General features: G+C 42.1%; 2 protein-coding genes across 3 annotated transcripts; both read left to right on the forward strand.

Annotated features, from left to right (window-relative positions):
• The first annotated feature begins 4,534 nt into the window (after nucleotides 1–4,534).
• Nucleotides 4,535–15,455, forward strand: LOC107286890 (syntaxin-10). 2 transcript variants are annotated; one of them, XM_015815332.1, is made up of 8 exons: nucleotides 4,535–4,670; nucleotides 6,850–7,019; nucleotides 7,327–7,421; nucleotides 8,484–8,546; nucleotides 10,153–10,248; nucleotides 11,261–11,367; nucleotides 12,029–12,123; nucleotides 13,830–15,455. In XM_015815332.1, exons 1-8 carry the CDS (start codon nucleotides 4,636–4,638, stop codon nucleotides 13,919–13,921), a joined length of 753 nt encoding a protein of 250 aa, XP_015670818.1. In that variant the 5' UTR covers nucleotides 4,535–4,635; the 3' UTR covers nucleotides 13,922–15,455. The 2 variants fall into 2 exon arrangements, with proteins under 2 accessions (XP_015670818.1, XP_015670819.1); XM_015815333.1 differs by lacking the exon at nucleotides 12,029–12,123.
• Nucleotides 15,456–16,980: 1,525 nt separating this feature from the next.
• Nucleotides 16,981–19,976, forward strand: LOC107286903 (syntaxin-10-like). The gene is made up of 3 exons (XM_015815346.1): nucleotides 16,981–17,090; nucleotides 18,178–18,272; nucleotides 19,843–19,976. The coding sequence occupies exons 1-3, from the start codon at nucleotides 17,050–17,052 to the stop codon at nucleotides 19,932–19,934; spliced, it is 228 nt and encodes a 75-aa protein (XP_015670832.1). The 5' UTR covers nucleotides 16,981–17,049; the 3' UTR covers nucleotides 19,935–19,976.
• Nucleotides 19,977–20,486: the final 510 nt, after the last annotated feature.

The raw sequence follows: 20,486 nt of genomic DNA on the forward strand, positions 1-20,486 counted from the left end.
CGGAAGACAAACACCTGGGCTTCCACCCCCCTCCAAAAGCGAAAGTGGCGCGCCTCCGGCTGTTTCGTCCCAGCAGACACCTCCCCGACAGCCCGCCGCCGAGACGTCCGTTCCGACTAAGCGGGGCCGCGCCCAACGCGCTGCTTTTTATACGCCCGGTGATCTCAGCGCGCCCGGGCCGCCTCCGCCCACTCTGCGAGCCGCATCCGGCCTTGTACTGCGCGCCACTGGCCGCCCTTCCCGAAAGGGGGAAGGGCAGGCGGAAATGTCAGGGCGGGAGAAGAAAAGAGCAAATGGTGGTGTCGCCTGGAGACGAGGCTCGCGGACGGCGCCTTCGCCTGCGAAGCAAAGGACTGGAAGTTGGGCTCAACGCTGAAGCGGCGTCCGTCGGTTCAGCGAAAATGGGCAGCTGGGAAATACTAGATAGTGCTAGGCTGGGTGAGCGGAGTGCGCAAGCAGTGGCTAGCTGCAGATTCCTTAGCTAATTGGTTTCAGAAAAAAAATGCGTTCGTTTCCTTGGGAATGGAATACATTTTACGAATTCTGAATGAGATCCGATTGAGTGCAAGATTTACTCTGGGAAATGACGGAGGTTGTTGAACTCTCTATCAACCTCAGACATCATGTGCAACGTGAAGAATTTGGGAAGCTGTAGTTCACTGCCTGAAGGCCACGTGCTCCCACTCACTGGGAAATAGTTAAATCAATGAGATTCGCTTCCATGCACGTTTAAGGCTGGGGAAGGCTTACGCACACTGTTCTTGTTAGATTCAGTGATTGGCAACTGACAAAGTGCAGCTGAGGCAGAGCAGCAAATAATATTCGTTCTAAATAGAACCCAAACACAGCCAGTTATTTTGGCATAAAAGACAATCCATGTTATGACTTGATTCTGGCGTGTTGTAAAATGCAATGATGGCATTTTCAATAAAGCATGGATTAGGAAGATTTGTGAACAGATGTTCTTACTAAGTCAGGCCTAAATTCCGACCTACTTGAAATAAGAGGGACATAAAACTTGTAACTATTCAGAAGCTCATTATGGAAACAAGTTATCACTAACATGATACATTGTTATAAATTTAAAACTATTCAAACTAGCAGATCTGATCTGCAAAAATCCAATTGTTCAGTAGATATCAGAGATACCAATTTTTTTTAACTCATTTCCATTTGGTGGTTTTTCCCCCTAGCCCTAATATATCCAAACTGGTTGCACCAGTACAGCTAGTGTGGTTTCTTAGTACAATTCTGGCTATAGCCTTTAAAATAATATACATTGGTACCTCAACAGAACCTATAGAGTACAGCAAAAGGCAAAAGATTGACTTACTGAGTTTTAATTTAATTTACAGAAGTGTTTAAAACTTTGTTACATCAAATACAGAAGTTTTGCACTGTGGTTGCATGCTGGTACTTGCAATCTTCATATTTCACATGCTGATTAAACCTCCAGACTGTAGCCATGACAAATATGTTGAATAGGAAGGGTATTCAATTTTTTGTACTATCAGCAAAGTTAAAAGAAACTAGAATAAAAAATTCTGTAATTTCAGGATTAAAGCAATGCAAATGCTTTTTAAAAAATTACACTGTGGGCAATTGTGAGAAAACCAGTGTAAGAAATGTTAGGCTTGCCCTTAAGATACAGTATTTTGAACTCCAGATCTTGTTCTAACTAAACCATAACAATTGTTTTGCTAATTATAAGGAAAGATTAGCTCTGCTCTTTTCTCTATTATATTATATTATACTATATATTATATATTATATGTATTTTAAGAATCCATGATTATTTTGCTCTTCTGGGCACTAATGTTTAAAAACTGAGTGTTTATGTTTGCAGTCTTAATAGTTTGCAGGCAAAAAGGTTTCAAACAAGATTTGAAGTAAGAGTAAGATGTTGTCCTTGAGGTTATTGATGTGGCCTTTTTGCTCTAGAATGCCCAGTTAGGGGGGAAAAAAACATTTCAGGCCCATACGCTTTCCCCAATAGCAGCACTTGAAAGAAAGGGATTCTTTTCTCCTTAGCTGCATGTTGATTTCAGTTGTTTCTCCCCTACAGCTGCTCCTGTCACTCAAAGTTTTGAAATCCTGTTCTCATCAACCAAACCTGACTTGGGAGTGTTATTCAACCTGGCAGTTCTGGCCAAAGTGGCCCCAGCATTTCATAATTTCCAGTGCAGCCAAACAGAGGCCAGTTCAGGTAAAGCCTTCAATGGAGCTTCACCTCAATTTGTATCCTTATATTTTCTCACATTCACCTGCATTTGTGGCTGCCTGCTTCTTAATTTTTACCTATTTTTTTACTTATTTTTTTCTTAAATTTTACTACAGACAGGGGGTTTTTTTGGGGGTGGGGGGAATACTCCCATATTCACGCAAATCTTTTACTGGTCGGGGAAACAGATCGCCTTTCAACCAGACGCCCGATCAGCACAACGGAAGGCCCGCGCTCGACCCTAGTTTCCTATTCATTTTACAGCAGGGGTAGTCAACCTTGGCTCTTTTATGACTCGTGGACTTCAACTCCCAGAATTCCTGAGCCAGCTTAGCTGGCTCAGGAATTCTGGGAGTTGAAGTCCACGAGTCATAAAAGAGCCAAGGTTGACTACCCCTGTTTTACAGTATTCCCAGAGCTGGCCTCCTCCCTCTATTTAGGTCTCGCCTCCGTGGTTACTGCATGTATTATTGGAGCCTGACGACAAGGCAGGGGGAGGAGCCGGGGCCAAAGCGCTTACGTTTGTAGTAGCAGCCCCGCTTCCTGTGGCCATATATGGGTAACGCGACGAAAGGCTCAACGGAGCTTGGCCCGGAAGTGGCGCCCTCGGTAGACGGAACAGTCGGTTAGACAGATGCATATTGCCTCACGCCCCATTGTGTTATGATATACGAAACCACCGCATACAGGAGGACCTAGGACGGGGAACTCTGATGGAAATGTTGAGTGCAGGGTATGAGAAGAAAAACATTCGTTAAAGAGAAGCATTTAAGGTTCATACCTAGAGATACCCTCCAAAGCAAACCTAAGCCATTTATTTTCCTCTTTTAATCTTCCGAATTCCTGCCGCCTTTCCAATACTGTAATTTCATCTGATTATACTCGGGTGTGGCTGTGTAAATCCGTATCACAAAACCCCGACGCGGTCTAAATGTATTACTTCCCTGTTTCACCGAGGCTCAAGTACACCAGGAAGTATTTTACACCGAAATGCATATGGTACAGTTTGCATGCAAGTCACATTTTTGTCTTGATCCAGAAACGGAGGTCAGATAAAATCCTGTATTCGGCTGACATAACTCCGTTGCAAGCTTTGAAGTTTTATTAAATTTATACGCCGTCCTTCTCGCTACTAGAGCGATTCGGGGCGGCTTAAAAATATATAAAAAACAACACGAAAAATTCGATGAGGGAAAAGTGATCGTTGTACGCAGACGTCCCTGTACGAAACTATGATCTGATGGGACTACTCCGGAGTTTTCAGACGCGTAAACTGGATTTTATCGACTATGCAGCAATGTTATTATATTGGGATCAGGGCTTGCCCAAAATTGCTGGGGTGAAAAGAGCAAGAAAATGTTTATACGTTTTCAATTTCTGAAAATGTAAATATTAATGAACCTGTTTCCAATGTATCTGAGATAAAACAAAATCTGGAACAAATAATTAAGACAACTGAACAGATTTGGGCTTAAAGGGCCTTTGGCACCAATGTAAGAAATCAGCAATTTCTGGTTTTAGCCAGAGCGGTTTCTCGTCTGGCAAGGATCTGCCTTTCCGCCTTATTGCGTCATCTCCAAACTCAGCCCACGAGGTCTTTATACTCTCCCTCTTGGCTCCCTCCCAAGACACAAGGGTTCGCCATGCCAACTATTTTAGACGATGGTAAAATTTAAAAAATACGACGCAGCGTATCTTCTACACTCCCTGATTCTGTGTTAAAATGCGGTCTTTTCTTTTTGCACGTAATTAACCAAAAAGAACGAGAGAATCACTCTCAAGTTATAGAACAATAAAACATTACTTAAAAACACAACAGTCCGCCCTGAAGCCATTTCAGACATTTTGCGGGGAGATTAAGGGGCTATTATCCGAGAAGCGTGGGCGTGGAAAACCTGAAAATCTCAAACCAGAGGCGGCTAAAGAATGCATCGGAACCCGGCAAAGAAGAAGGGGGCGCTTGTGCAAGTAAAGCCGCGAAGATTCAGGCCAGCTCTTCCTTCTTTTAAGAAATTTGGGAATGCAAGAAAGGAAACTAGAAATACCCTTCCCCGCTCAAAACAACAACAAAACCAACAACCAGGACTATACCGAAACTAGGAAATTCCAGGGGATATTTCTTATTTCTTCAACCCGCCTACTAACTTCTCTTCCCTATTTTCGCTCCTCCCTAGAAAAGGCGTGTCCCCTTTCCGTATTAAAAAGAAAAAAAAAAAGAGAAAAGAAAAGAAAAAAACCCAAGGGAAATACAGGGTTGTGAAAGAGGGACCCGTAATAAACATGGCTGCCTTGATGGCTTCAGTTCAGTGAGAGGGGAAAAAAGAGGGAGCATTTTCCTCCATAGTTGTACGGTTTCGCCCATACACGTTTCTATTGGTCGGCTGGACGTCTGAAGGCGACTTGAAGGGTCAAGGATGTCTCTGCAGGACCCGTTCTTCGCGGTGAAAGGGTGAGTGGCAGTCCCCGGTGGGGGGGGAAATACTTTGAAAACAAAGAAAAAAAAACCCTTCTCTCTGGAAAAAGCGACGAAAAGAGCCGGTTGAAAACCACGCGGGGTCGAGAGTGTGGAAAGATCGGGGAATCCGAGAATCTCAAGGCAGAGATGGCCAGTTTAGAAATTTCCCCACCTCTGCTGGGAAATCCCGTTCAACTAGTAAGACAACCGCCGGAACTTCTTAGAAAGAACCTTCCCCGTGAATCAAAGGAGCTGCCGCGTTGATGTGGGCTTGAAACAGAAAGCTAAACTTTCAGAAGTAGCGGCCCTCGCGGGCTGTTCCGAAATGCCCCTATTTGGAAAGCAGAAGTAAACAAAAATGTTGGTGGACGGAATCTAAGAGCGCAAGTTTCTCTAAATGCAGAAACGTGGTCTGGGGTAAAGATCGGTCGATTGTGAATTTTTGTGCGGTACAATATAGGCAACGAGGAGAGTTACTTTGTACAAATCGGAAGTTTCGTTATTTGGTTCCTCGCTATTTCAGACCGTAGCAGCCGTTTGGATTTAGTGAAGCTAAAGATCTGCTTAGATCCGTATTTTAATTTATTAACAGAGACGTCTGAACGCACGCGGTCGGAATAAATCTATGTTGTTGTTGTTAATTGCGAAGTCGTGTCCGACCCATCGCGACCCCATGGACAACGTTCCTCCAGGTCTTCCTGTCCTCTACCATCTTCTGGAGTCCATTTAAGTTCACGCCTACTGCTTCAGTGACTCTATCCAGCCATATCATTCTCTGTCGTCCCCTTCTTCTATTGCCCTCAATCTTTCCCAGCATTAGGCCCTTCTCCAGTGAGTCCTTCCTTCTCATTAGGTGGCCAAAGATGAACTCAAAGTTGAAGTCCTAGACCGGAAGATTTCTCGTCAGCCCCAACTAGAGAAGATCCTGACTGGCCAAGCTTGCGGAACCCAAGCTTTCGGAACGTTAGGTTCCCTGAGCGTCCTCAGCAGAAGAGGTCGTGGTATCAAGTTTCCGGAGTTAAGAAACAGCGAGTCGGAAAGAATACCAGGTTGAAAGTGTAGCATACATTGCAACTGGGAAAACCACGGCCTTGATTATACGCACATTTGTTGGCAGGGTGATGTCTCTGCTCTTTAGTATGCTGTCTAGATTTGCCATAGCTTTCCTCCCCAGGAGCAAGCGTCTTTTAATTTCTTGGCTGCAGTCCCCACCTGAGGTGATCTTGGAGCCCAGGAAAATAAAATCTATAAATACTCTATATTCGTTTTGTGTTAACGATCTGCTAAAGGCTAAAATTGGCTGTGGGCTGCCATGGTGCAGGAATGCCATTTAGTTCTGTTTTCTCTCACACATAAATGGGAAGGGGATGGTCGTTTTTCGCTCTCCTTTCAGATCTAGATTATGACTCAGTATATATATCTCCATTTTTATATCATTCAACTAGATCTTTTTCGTTTATGGTCGTGTTTTCTTAGGACCTCCGGGCAAAGAAAGGGCACCTTCTTCTAGTGCAACTGCCTTGATCTCTTACAAGTATCAGTTGATCCAAATAAATTGAACACCGACATATACTGCTGTTTCTTTGAAGAGCTCCTGTACCTGTTCTGCTATAGGAAGTTTGCTTATGCTGAAATGCCTGCCCTGCTGCAGAGATGTAGCAGTTACCTCAATGGAACAAAATCTGTCTTGGGTGACATGCAATCAGACAGAGAAGAACTGCGTTCACGATGCATTTTGCCTACATACGACCTGTCGATCAAGTCGTCCTACCAAAAGTTCATTTCCTAGACTTGTCACCAGCAGTGCAAAACCAAAGGCATTGTAACATACCCTGCCAGGTCACCTTAGAACAGGGGTAGGCAACCTTGGCTTTTTTATGACTTGTGGACTTCAACTCCCAGAATTCCTGAGCCAGCCTCGTGGACTTCAACTCCCAGAATTCCTGAGCCAGCATGGCTGGCTCAGGAATTCTGGGAGTTGAAGTCTACGAGGCTGGCTCAGGAATTCTGGGAGTTGAAGTCCATGAGTCATAAAAGAGCCAAGGTTGCCTACCCGTGCTTAGGAGGCTATGGGGTTGCAAACTTGAAGAGGGGAAACAGCTCCTTCTCCTGGTCTGGGTGCCTTGTGTTGTTTCCTCCATCCCTTACAGCTATGTTTCCTTTGGCTCTCCAGAGAGGTTCAGAAAGCAGTGAATACAGCACGGGGCCTTTATCAACGCCGGGGCCAGCTGCTCCAGGAGACCCAAGTTGTGAACAAGGAAGAGCTGAACTGGACTACAAATGAATTACGCAACACCTTGCGAAGCATTGAGTGGGACTTGGAGGATTTGGAAGAAACCATTTATATCCTTTTGAGCTGAGATTGACATTAGTGTGAGATACCTCTCTCAGTGATGTTATTATATCCTCTTTTTAAAAAAAAAACCAAACAAACAAACAAACATACACTCTGCTTCTAAGACAGCCCTAGCAGCATTTTGCTCCTGCACTGCTGCTCTAAATCTGTTTCCTCAGCCTGATAGGGGAGCAAACAAGAGAGGCTGAATTTCTGGTGACTGAGCATCAAAGTCAGACCCAGGTATTTTAATCCAGTCCTGTCTAGTTTTTAAACTCACAACCTCCAAGTCCTTTGCACTTAACCCATAATCACGCATTGTGGAATCAAACCCACACAAGTTTGCCATTGCGCCGTCTGAGGTTGCAGCGCGACGTTCTTTTGTCACAGAGATGCGGGAGTCGGTCAAGGTGAGGCTTCCTGAAGTGTATACCTTATTGTGAATCGGGGGATGGCAGGATGTGATGAGTAAAAATTTTTTTTAATAGTTGCTATTGAAAAGCTACCTTGAGTGTAAATTCTCAATTTTTGATTGATTCTGAGCAAAATTAGATGTTATATAAAATTCCTTTTCTACCAAAGAGGTTGAATTATACAAATGGGAAAGGCCACAAATTCTGGATATTATCATGCCTCTTGGGAGCCTTACGCTTCTTTATAGATTTGGTAAGGTGAAAATTATGGTACGTATCATGTCACTGCATACGTGATGCAAGTATGTGATTTGCCTAAGTTATGTTACAATATCAGTGTAAATATGCAAGATTGTGTCCCATGTGAAATGGCCTCATGACGTATGTCATTGTTGGCCACCACCATCCCTTTCCCCCTCTATAGATACCCATGAATTTACAGTATATCACTTTAGCTTTTATGTCTGCACATTCAAGTGGCCTGTAGCATTGGGGATCTCTCTTACTCCATTTATATTTACTGTACCCTACACATAGTCCTTGACTTACAACAGGTTGCTTAGCAACTGATTGAAGTTCTGATAGACCTACTTGGTAGATACTTATGGCCTGGATTTGAAATTTTGATGGTTTGGGGGGGGGCGCTCACAGTCACATGACTGCACGTTTGTTGCTTGGCAGCCACGCCACATTTACAGCCATTTGCCACTTCCGGTAGCCATATGATTGTTTTATAATGTTTTTTGCCAAAAACTGGCAATTATTCCCAGTTTTCAGCAAAACCGCACCTATAGCAAATATTTATTTAACAACTGTGGTTATTTGTTTAACAACTGCCACAAAAAGGATTATAACCCCCCTTTTTTTACAACCATCATGAGTTACAACCATTATGAGCAGACTCCATTACAATAATAACCTGAGGACTACCTTTAGGTAGTTACAAGTGGTCACCAGAGGAATCTATTTAACGGAGGCCCTGTGGAAGAAAAAAAAACCATTCTACTGATACACTCTTAAGAGGACACAGTTTTTATTGCTTCTGTTTGTTTTCTGTAGGAAATGCAGGATCATATGTCTGACCCAGCAGCCCAGTCCTTTATGGAGAGGAACAACATGGAGGTATGGTCTTCTGCTCCCCTACTTTAACAGTTTGTTTGGAATTTCCTTAGGGATGGAAGAATCATAATATGACAATGGCTATTGTAGCCTCTTTGCTTGCTCAACTTCTTTGCAACAAAGAATTTTCTAACCCAAAGATCTCCAGGTAGGTTTTTGCTTGGCTAAATACTCTGGTTTCTTCTTATCTTTTCCCCTGCAACATAACTTATGCATTCTTTCTCTAGAAACATGGCACTGTTTAATCACGGGTCCGACTTATTGCATTAGTTTCCCATGTTTTGAAACCACTGTGAAATCAGTTTGTTTTTATAAAGAGATTGAAAAGTCAGAAGTGATGTATCCCACAATGGGTTTGGGTGTGCGGAGCCTCAGGATCTGAGGTTTTGTCATCTCTGGTTGTGGATGAGGTTGCACTTCCTCGTTCAGATCCAGTTTGTAACTTGGGGGTCCTCTCGGACTCGTGTCTCCTGCTTGAAGAGCAGGGGGTGGGTGAGAGAGAGTTTTTGCACAACCTCGGTTTGTGCACCAGCTACAATCTTTCCTGGGTGTTGACTCCCTGTGATCCATTACCCAAACCCTGATCATCTCTCCTCTGCACTATTGCGATGGGCTCCACATGGGTCTACCCTTGACATCCATTTGGAAGCTTCAACTGGTGCAAAGTGCAGCAGCGAGGAAAGTCTCTGGAGCCCCTAGGGCGGCTCATATTACATCTCTGCTCCACAAACTGCACTGGCCACTGGTCTGCTTCCAAGCGCAGTTCAAGGTGCTGTTTATGACCTTTAAAGCCCTTAATGGCCTTGGTCCAGGCTACGGAATGAACTGTCTCATCCCGCTAAGATTAGCCCGTCCTACTTGGGCTGACAGAGAGGGCCTTCTGCGGATCCCATCGGTCAAAGAACTCCAGCTGTCAGAATCCAGAAGAGCCTTCTCTGCTGCATAACCTGCCCTTTGGGGAAGATCTGGCCCCATCCTCCTCTCTTTCCTAAGACCCTAAAAGACCTGGCTCTGCAAATTGGCCTGGGGACTCAACGGGGGAGTTCTGCTCTGGAGGTGGCTGCTAGATTGATAGCAGATGCCACCTTCCCCCCCTCCCCCACTCGTCCATCTTTTTAAACTAATCATACTAATGTATTTTATTTGTTTTCTTTTTCTTTGTTTCTTTGTTCTATTTTACTTTTACCTTGCTGAAACTTCCTTTTTATTTGTTTGTTTTTCATTGCTGTGAGCCACCTAGAGTAGGCCACATGGCAAGATAAACAGCAAGTAAACGTAACAATAATAATGTGCCAGTTGAAAAGGAAGCCCTTAATATTAATATTATACTGATTATAAATGGAAGGTTTATATTGCGAGACTAGCACAACAGTCTTGAAAGGCCATGAATAACTGCATTAAATAAGTGTTAAAAGCCAAGGATTTTATTACCTTTAGCTTATTTTTAATTCGGCAAATGTTCTTTTCTACAGAAGTAGAACTAGTGAGTTAATTCTTCCACTCCATTCTAATTCACCATTGTCACTTAGATGTTTCATTGTTTTTCTTGAAGCAGTTAGAATCTTGTCTTGCTCAGAGTTTTCTTTTTTCTCCTCTTTCTCTGGGGAAGCTGGCGGATGGCAGGGACCACTGTGGGCTGTTGAGTGCAGAGAAGGTGTCAGCAGCTGATTCACATATTTTAGAAGAGCAGCAGTTGCACCAGAAGGTGAGAAGATGAACACCATCCCAATCAAGCTACTAATTTTCACAAATCAGCTTCGTTTCTACAGAGACTAAAGGGGACTACTACTTTTTATACTTGCAAGGGTAAAAATATTGCAGTTTTGTAGAGGTATGAGCTCTAATATAAACATTGCTTGTTGGCCTTCAACATCCATGCCACCTTGCTTGATTGCATCTCTTGACATTATTTTTCTCTTCCTGTCAAACAACTAATAGCAAAGTTCCTTGAATGGAAGTAATGATCATTTGAAATATTTTTTAAATTGGAGTTCTGGGTTCCAACCGTTGCACACTTGTATTTTTGAAATTTGCCCCATCAATCTAAAAAAATCTGGTGTTTCAGTACCAGAATTGGCTGCTTGCCTGCTTTCTTTATTTTTCTTCCAAACTGCTGCTTTAACATAACTGAAGAAATAGCAAGAGTCCCAGTCTTGTGATTGAACTAAGAAAGGCTAGTATATGTACCCGTTTTTCAAGAGCCATTTGAAAAAGAAATTCAGTGGATGTAAGAAATGCTATGGTTCAAGCCACTGGGTGAAGTACTATTGTAAACATTAATTCCTTTCCTTTTCCCCCCCTGAATTCTCTTTACGAAGATTTTTGCCTAAAAGGAAGAAAAAATTCTTATGGTGTTGGGTGCATCACATAGTTGCAGGGCTTTTTTTCAGCGCCTTGCGCCGCCTTGGCGCAAGGCCGTGGAAAAAGGCCCGGCCGGCGTGGCCTTTATCGGGGAGGGTGTGGCCTTTATCGGGGAGGGTTTAAAATGAACGTAAGGACAAGAGATTTCCCCGCCAGGATCCCAAACTACTCCCGCACCGGTCCAAACTCAAGGCGGTGGAAAAGAGGCAGAAAAAAAGCCCTGCATAGTTGTATTTTTGACAGGATATCTCTCTGTTATTTGAGACCTCTGTAGATCTCGTTTCCCGTGGATGTTGCTGCTGTCATTTTTTTTTCCTGTAAAAAAATACTCCGATGCCTTCTTTTCTCCATGATAGTTGATCATTGAGGAGCAGGATGAACAGTTGGAGCTGGTCTCTGGCAGCATTTCTGTACTGAAGCACATGTCGGGGCGGGTTGGAGAGGAACTTGATGAACAAACTATGTGAGTCCAGGCAGCAAAGGTGGGGTGGTGTGTCTAGCAGTGCTGGAACATTTGAAACAATTCATTCAGAACTGCAGAAAGCCCATGTCTTGGTGAGTATAGATGGCAACAGAGGAGCCCTCGGTACCTACTCTTAAGCAGATCAGAGATCAGATTCTGGAATGATTGCTAATCTAGAATTAAGAATTCTTTTGAGTTCAACAATGGCTGAAGATCCAACAATATGCAATCCTGGAATCCCATAATTTAAGCAAGACCAAAAGGCAAAAGCTGTTATCCTCTCTCTTACCATCTTCTATCACCAGCAGAACATTCTACTGGTGGTTTTCAGCTTACAGTGCTGCATCTCATCTCATACACAAAAATGAGCAGATCAACTACAATTGATATTCCTGTTGCCAGTAAGGGAGTTAAAAATAATTCTTGTCTCTTATTATATTGGAGCCAAATCAGTTTGGGTACAGTTCCATCACTCAGATTCCAGATTTTGTTAGCAATAAAAAATATTCTGAAAATTCCCAGCAACAGAGCAAATTATTGTTAGCTGCTAACTTCATGCCTTGTGACCAAGTGGGAGGGGGGCAAGGTTCACAAGCTTTAAAGATGGGGCTGCTGCTTTAGAAACTACTGCCATGTGATGATGCATTTGCTGACTTTCTAGAATGCTAGAAGACTTTGCTCACGAGATGGACAGCACTCAGAGCGGCATAGATGGGGTGCTCAAAAAGATGGGCAGAGTCTCCCACATGGCCCGTGGTAAGAGGCAGGGCTTTATGATTTATTTTGACCTGTCCATTTGCATAGAATAAAAGAGCTTCCACCTCATTCCAACTCACTGGGCTTTCCTTTCCATTGTAGAATGTTTTAATGAGCTGCTGAATCTCACCCTGTCTGATATTACTAGATCCCTAATTTTCCTGTTGTTTTCTTTTTCTATTGGAAATAGACAATTTGCTGCATTCCAGATGTTTTGGATAATTAATTCCAGTCAGTGTGAACAAGGGCCAGTGAATGTGATAATATCTGGACTTGCCTAGATGTGGTTTGTTTAGTTTGTGCGCACCAAACGTTTATAGAGATACTGGCCTTCATAAATTCACAACTCTTTAAGTACACTGACAAACACTGATTGATTTGATTTATATCCTACATTTTGATCAGGAACTCAAGGTGATGGAGACAGTGTTCTTCCAATAATTCTATGAATAGTTTGGGCTGTGACTGTTCCAAGGTCAGATTTCCGCCCCCCTCTCCCTTGATTCAGCAAATGAGCCAGTGATCATAACTTGGAATCAGCATTCATTTTGAAATATTTTTTATCATCTTAGGCCTCTTGTCAAAGGAACGGCTGTAAGAAAAATGGATCACTATTTGGATTCAGGAACAGGAAGAGATAAGGGACTAGGAGAGCATAATTGCATAAACCAATGACTGTTCCACTTAGGCCAGTATTGCATTTTGGTTTGTGCTGAACATTCTCTTATTCTCAGTTCAAATCCTGAATCAGTCACAGATAGCTTTTATTTTTATTTTGTACAAATCAGGATTAAATTAATAACGACAATTAAATGGGCATGCCGTTAGATATATACACAATCTTTGAGCTTTTATCCCTCTATATCAGTGTTTCTCAACCTTGACAATTTTAAGGCATGTGGACTTCAACTCCCAGAATTCCACAGCCAGCATTGCTGGCTGTGGCATTCTGGGAGTTGAAGTCCACATGCCTTAAAATTGTCAAAGTTGAGAAACACTGCTCTATATCTACCAAAATGTCTGTCCAGTAATATCCCTGATAATCTTGCTATGATACCTGAGTTGCAGGTTAGCTCACCTGTCCCTCACTACATATGTTAATCAAGTAACCAAATTCCTTTGAATAGGGTCATTTTTGCAGTTTAATGCCAGGATAGTAGTGTTTTCTCCCCCCCCCCTTTCTGTTCAATCATGGTTGATTGTCAGAGACAATCCCTGCAGTTTTCTTAGCAAGGTTTTTCAGAAGTGGCTTGCCATTGCCTCCTTCCTATGACCAAGAGAAAGTAACAGGCCCAAGGCTGATCAACTGGTTTTATCTGAGGGGGAACCGAAACTCACAGTCTCCCAGTTTCTAACCTAATGCCTTAATCACTACTCTTCGTTTTCTTTGCTACATGCCTAATAAGCTGAAAAACTGCTAATGCCTCAAAACCCTCTTTTTCAATGGGATTGTGTTTAATACTGAATTAGGGTCAAAGAATATGCAGATATTTGCATACGTAACCTATTGACATTTGTTTGGAAGGTTCAACGTGAATGCAGCTTCCCATGTATTATAAATCCGTTTTAAGAGTACTCCCATTCCCCATTTTTGTGCTTAGATCCAAACATCAGCCCCTTGTGTCCCCGTTAGTGGATTATAATTTTCCAATTGGGTTGGCCTTCCTGCACTTAGACCATCTTTCTTTTTGTTCTTTCTCCATCAGGAAGACGTCAGTGGTGCATCATCTGCCTATTGGTCATCACTGGTGTGGTGATATTGATCCTTCTTTTTGCTCTGTGGCCAACTGACAGATGAACATAGGGAAAATGGAAACGATACCACCAACCCTTTCATGCGGAAAGCCTGAAGCCACCGTGGCTTTATGTCCTGTAAGGGGCGAGGGCTAGTGAAGACATGGGACAATGACAAGAATGTTGGATTGTAACTGGGCTTCCCTCCCTTGCATTCATACTGTTAATTATTAGGAGCTACAGGTTTGTGACAAGGGAGGATTCTGCTTGTTGGTACTTATCAACCCCATCGAGGTAGTCCAAACTAGGAAACCAAAATGATGAATGCTAATACTATTTTTATTCTAAAATTATATTAATAGACTCTTGCAAGTCTGAAAGCACTTCCCCCTTCCCACCCATTCCTCACCTTCACTTTCCAGAGAACTAGGGAGGGATAATCCTGAAGCCTTCTCAAATTATACTTGTGTTTTGGGCTCAGATTTCATTTATCAGACCATTGTCTAAACCGCAGCTCTTCTTTGTGCCTCACAAAGCTATTCTCACAGCCCATTCCTGTACTTTAGAATGGGAATTTGTGTAGTGTCTTTTCCTGCCATACTTGGGAAATAATTGGATTTGAATACCCGTGTTTCTTAAATGTGATCGTGCTGTACCCACTACAGGTCACCAACTTAGAAAAAAATAAGCAAAAGTGTTTATTTTCTGTTTTAGTCTTAAAAGATCTAATTCCTTCATACCAACTCTGAATCTGTGTAACTTATCTCTGCATGAAACGCATCTGATGAAGCACAATTGACTTATACTGTTACCTATTTTCCAGTTGAACCAATCAAGAACGGTGGAAGAATTAGACAGTATAACAGTATGTTCTGCTTGTTGAGTTGGTGAAATTACTAAGGGTTGAAGATGATCTAAAGCTATATTTCTATTTAAATGCTTAATGAAACCAAACATCAGCCCTCAATCCCCCATCCCTGTTAGCTGTTTTCTAAAAATTGGGAGACAAAAAACATTTGCCATTATGTAAATGTAGTCTACAGCACTGTGCATCAAGATGTAACTTATGGTGATACTTCTGGGCTAGGACAAAAAAATCTGACTTACCAATGTACCTGCTCTCTTTTCATCTTAAGCCTAGTAAAACATGGTGGACAGAGCATCTTAACATTGGCAAAGTGGATTTTGCCTTGAAAATAAAAAAACTGGCTATTTTCAGGGAAGTCCCAGTGACTCAGTTTACTGTGAGCAATGTCTCTATGGGATACTTTGTTGTTACAGACACGCGGCTATTCCTTATATATATATATATAATATTATAGAGCAGAGATTGGCAGACTTAACTTGTAAGATCTACTTTATCTTAAAAAAAATGAGGTTTACAAATCAACTTGGTGCAAAGAATGCTGAACCTTGGAATTTAGAGATACTTACAGGGCTATTGTAGGGAGAAAAAATGTTTCTGGTTAGGTCAAGCTTTATATGGGTGAGGGGAAAGTTTTGGCTGCTGCTATTCTGAATTCATGTTGCTGCTGAAAATATCCAAATAATTGGATCTATCTTCTGCCTATCCCCTTTTAGAAGACAATGTTAAAAAACAACTTTTTAAAAAAATAAATATTTTATACTTGTATGTAAAGCACCTGTTTTGGACTGTGTTATTGATGTGGGAAGGAATTGGCAGGATCCCTACACCCCTTAAAAGAATGAACATTGCTTGGCTTTGTCTGATATAATCAGTTTCACATTGTCTTCAGCTTTATCTACAGATGCTGGATACAAAAGTGGTAAGAAAATGTTGACGAAAACACAGCTGACTATGGAGACTTGATTTAACCATCATGGCCAATATCTGTAGATCCTCTGACGCTTTATTGTTAGACCATTCTGTAAGCTAATGTTAATATCATATGCCTCAAGTCTCCACTGCTTTTTTACTGTAAGCCACCTAGAGGTTCAGCTATTGAGTGCTTTAACATTTTAATAAATAAATATTTTGCTTAGTAGCTACTCTGCTAGACCCCAACAGTGAAGAGAAGATAACAAATTAAAGAATATTTCTATTTAATCCCTATCTCTTGCAGAAAGGGTGGGTAACCTGTCATTCCTTAACCTTAACCTGCAATGTCCCTTAGTGTTAGCTATGCAACTGGGAGATGCAGTTGGGCATTCACCGATGGGCCACATGTTGACATCCACATAGCAATACAAACTTTTCAGATAGTTGCTTCTCATAGCTAAAGGTAGGATATTTTTTTTACACAAGTGAACCAAAACATGTATACAGTAGTGGCCAAAATTGTGGAAACCTTTTGAGAAAAGTGTATTTTTGAGGTTTGATGGCTAATAACACCACTTTTTTTTGGATTATATATCAATGGAAAGACAATTTAATCAAGAATGTAATGCAGCATAATTTGTTCAATTATCTGTACTGTATTCTATAAAAAGTTATAGCCAAATAACCAGAAAAAGGAAGCACAACTTGCTTAGGTTGATATCAGATAGCTTTCCTTCATCTGATTGTAGCCAATGAGCATGAGTGTTTAGAGAGCCAATCAGGTGTCATCTTGCTTTGGCAATGAGCCAATCAGATCACAGTAAGATTCAGTTATTGATGTCATGTATTGAAGTTGAGAGGAGGACATTTGTCAGTGTGTTATGTGATCGCTATCAAGTTGGTGATTGCTATCAAGTTGGCTGGGGTTTTTTTCCTTTCATTTAGTGAGCTTGTAAAACATGATAAAATTAAAGTAATGGTGCAAAGAGTTAACTGGTTGCCCAGAAAGCGATGTAAAATAGTATTATTAAGTGAACAACGCTACAGTTATAAAGAAATTAGAAGAAAAATTGGTGGAAACTTAATCAAAGGTGGTATTTCTACTGTACACCTTTCCCAAAAGGTNTTCCCCCCCCCCCCCCCCCCCGAATTCTCTTTATGAAGATTTTTGCCTAAAAGGAAGAAAAAATTCTTATGGTGTTGGGTGCTTAACATAGTTGTATTTTTGACAGGAGATCTCTCTGTTATTTGAGACCTCTGTAGATCTCGTTTCCCGTGGATGTTGTTGCTGTCATTTTTTTTTTCCTGTAAAAAAATGCTCCGATGCCTTCTTTTCTCCATGATAGTTGATCATTGAGGAGCAGGATGAACAGTTGGAGCTGGTCTCTGGCAGCATTTCTGTACTGAAGCACATGTCGGGGCGGGTTGGAGAGGAACTTGATGAACAAACTATGTGAGTCCAGGCAGCAAAGGTGGGGTGGTGGAATCGATTGGATTTGCTTGGATCCCTTTTTCATGTGACATTGTCTAGCAGTGCTGGAACATTTGAAACAATTCATTCAGAACTGCAGAAAGCCCACGTCTTGGTGAGTATAGATGGCAACAGAGGAGCCCTCGGTACCTACTCTTAAGCCAGTGGTTCTCAACCTGTGGGTCGGGACATTTGGGGTCGATCGACCATTTCATGGGGGTTGCCAAGCAAGGCTGTCCGCCATTTTTTTTGTCCGCCATTTTTTCCCCCTTTTCCGGCGGGTGCCTTACCTCCCTTGGGCTGGGCCAGCTGGTGGTCAGCCTGCTCCGTCTCTGCCGCTTGCCAGCTACGCCTCGGCCGGTGCAGGGGGCGGAATCACGCATGCGCGGCGCTCCCGGGCAGGGAAAGTCCTCGACTTACGACCGGTTGGGTAGTCCTCGACTTACGATCGGTTTAGTCCTCGACTTACGACCGGTTTAGTCCTTGACTTACGACCGGTTGGGGTCGCGGCATTAAAAAGGTTGAGAACCACTGTCTTAAGCAGATCAGAGATCAGATTCTGGAATGATTGCTAATCTAGATTTAAGAATTCTTTTGAGTTCAACAATGGCTGAAGGTCCAACAATATGCAATCCTGGAATCCCATAATGTAAGCAAGACCAAAAGGCAAAAGCTGTTATCCTCTCTCTTACCATCTTCTATCACCAGCAGAACATTCTACTGGTGGTTTTCAGCTTACAGTCCTGCATCTCATCTCATACACAAAAATGAGCAGATCAACTACGATTGATATTCCTATTGCCAGTAAGGGAGTTAAAAAATAATTCTTGTCTCTTATTATATTGGAGATATTGGAGCCAAATCAGTTTGGGTACAGTTCCATCACTTAGATCCCAGATTTTGTTAGCAATAAAAAATATTCTGAAAATTCCCAGAGCAAATTATTGTTAGCTGCGAATTTCATGCCTTGTGACCAAGTGGGAGGGGGGGCAAGGTTCACAAGCTTTAAAGATGGGGCTGCTGCTTTAGAAACTACTGCCATGTGATGATGCATTTGCTGACTTTCTAGAATGCTAGAAGACTTTGCTCACGAGATGGACAGCACTCAGAGCGGCATAGATGGGGTGCTCAAAAAGATGGGCAGAGTCTCCCACATGGCCCGTGGTAAGAGGCAGGGCTTTATGGTTTATTTTGATCTGTCCATTTGCATAGAATAAAAGAGCTTCCACCTCATTCCAACTCACTGGGCTTTCCTTTCCATTGTAGAATGTTTTAATGAGCTGCTGAATCTCACCCTGTCTGGTATTACTAGATCCCCAGTTTTCCTGTTGTTTTCCTTTTCTATTGGAAATAGACAATTTGCTGCATTCCAGATGTTTTGGATAATTAATTCCAGTCAGTGTGAACAAGGGCCAGTGAATGTGATAATATCTGGACTTGCCTAGATGTGGTTTGTTTAGTTTGAGCGCACCAAAAGTTTATAGAGATACTGGCCTTCATAAATTCACAACTCTTTAAGTACACTGACAAACACTGATTGATTTGATTTATATCCTACATTTTGATCAGGAACTCAAGGTGATGGAGACAGTGTTCTTCCAATAATTCTATGAATAGTTTGGGCTGTGACTGTTCCAAGGTCAGATTTCCGCCCCCCTCTCCCTTGATTCAGCAAATGAGCCAGTGATCATAACCTGGAATCAGCATTCATTTTGAAATATTTTTTATCATCTTAGGCCTCTTGTCAAAGGAACGGCTGTAAGAAAAATGGATCACTATTTGGATTCAGGAACAGGAAGAGATAAGGGACTAGGAGAGCATAATTGCATAAACCAATGACTGTTCCACTTAGGCCAGTATTGCATTTTGGTTTGTGCTGAACATTCTCTTATTCTCAGTTCAAATCCTGAATCAGTCACAGATAGCTTTTATTTATTTTTATTTTGTACAAATCAGGACTAAATTAATAATGGCAATTAAATGGGCATGCCTTTAGATATATACACAACCTTTGAGCTTTTATCCCTCTATATCTACCAAAATGTCTGTCCAGTAATATCCCTGATAATCTTGCTATGATACCCGAGTTGCAGGTTAGCTCACCTGTCCCTCACTACATATGTTAATCAAGTAACCAAATTCCTTTGAATAGGATCATTTTTGCAGTTTAATGCCAGGATAGTAGTGTTTTCTCCCCCCCCTTTCTGTTCAATCATGGTTGATTGTCAGAGACAATCCCTGCAGTTTTCTTAGCAAGGTTTTTCAGAAGTGGCTTGCCATTGTCTCCTTCCTATGACCAAGAGAAAGTAACAGGCCCAAGGCTGATTAACTGGTTTTATCTGAGGGGGAACCGAAACTCACAGTCTCCCAGTTTCTAACCTAATGCCTTAATCACTACTCTTCGTTTCCTTTGCTGCATGCCTAATAACAAGCTGAAAAACTGCTAATGCCTCAAAACCCTCTTTTTCAATGGGATTGTGTTTAATACTGAATTAGGGTCAAAGAATATGCAGACATTTGCATACGTAACCTATTGACATTTGTTTGTAAGGTTCAACGTGAATACAGCTTCCCATGTATTATAAATCCGTTTTAAGAGTACTCCCATTTCCCATTTTTGTGCTTAGCTCCAAACATCAGCCCCTTGTGTCCCCCTGGTAGTGGATTATAATTTTCCAGTTGGGTTGACCTTCCTGCACTTAGACCATCTTTCTTTTTGTTCTTTCTCCATCAGGAAGACGTCAGTGGTGCATCATCTGCCTATTGGTCATCACTGGTGTGGTGATATTGATCCTTCTTTTTGCTCTGTGGCCAACTGACAGATGAACATAGGGAAAATGGAAACGATGCCACCAACCCCATTCCTTTCATGCGGAAAGCCTGAAGCCACCGTGGCTTTATGTCCTGTAAGGGGCGAGGGCTAGTGAAGACATGGGACAATGACAAGAATGTTGGATTCTAACTGGGCTTCCCTCCCTTGCATTCATACTGTTAGTTATTAGGAGCTACAGGTTTGCGACAAGGGAGGATTCTGCTTGTTGGTACTTATCAACCCCATCGAGGTAGTCCAAACTAGGAAACCAAAATGATGAATGCTAATACTATTTTTATTCTAAAATTATATTAATAGACTCTTGCAAGTCTGAAAGCACTTCCCCCTTCCCACCCATTCCCTGCCTTCACTTTCCAGAGAACTAGGGAGGGATAATCCTGAAGCCTTCTCAAATTATACTTCTGTTTTGGGCTCAGATTTCATTTATCAGACCATTGTCCAAACTGCAGCTCTTCTTTGTGCCTCACAAAGCTATTCTCACAGCCCATTCCTGTACTTTAGAATGGGAATTTGTGTAGTGTCTTTTCCTGCCATACTTGGGAAAT

The sequence above is a fragment of the Protobothrops mucrosquamatus genome, unplaced genomic scaffold (genome assembly GCF_001527695.2).
Source record: "Protobothrops mucrosquamatus isolate PMUCROS unplaced genomic scaffold, P.Mucros_1.0 scaffold336, whole genome shotgun sequence".
NCBI classification, from domain to species: Eukaryota; Metazoa; Chordata; class Lepidosauria; order Squamata; family Viperidae; genus Protobothrops; species Protobothrops mucrosquamatus.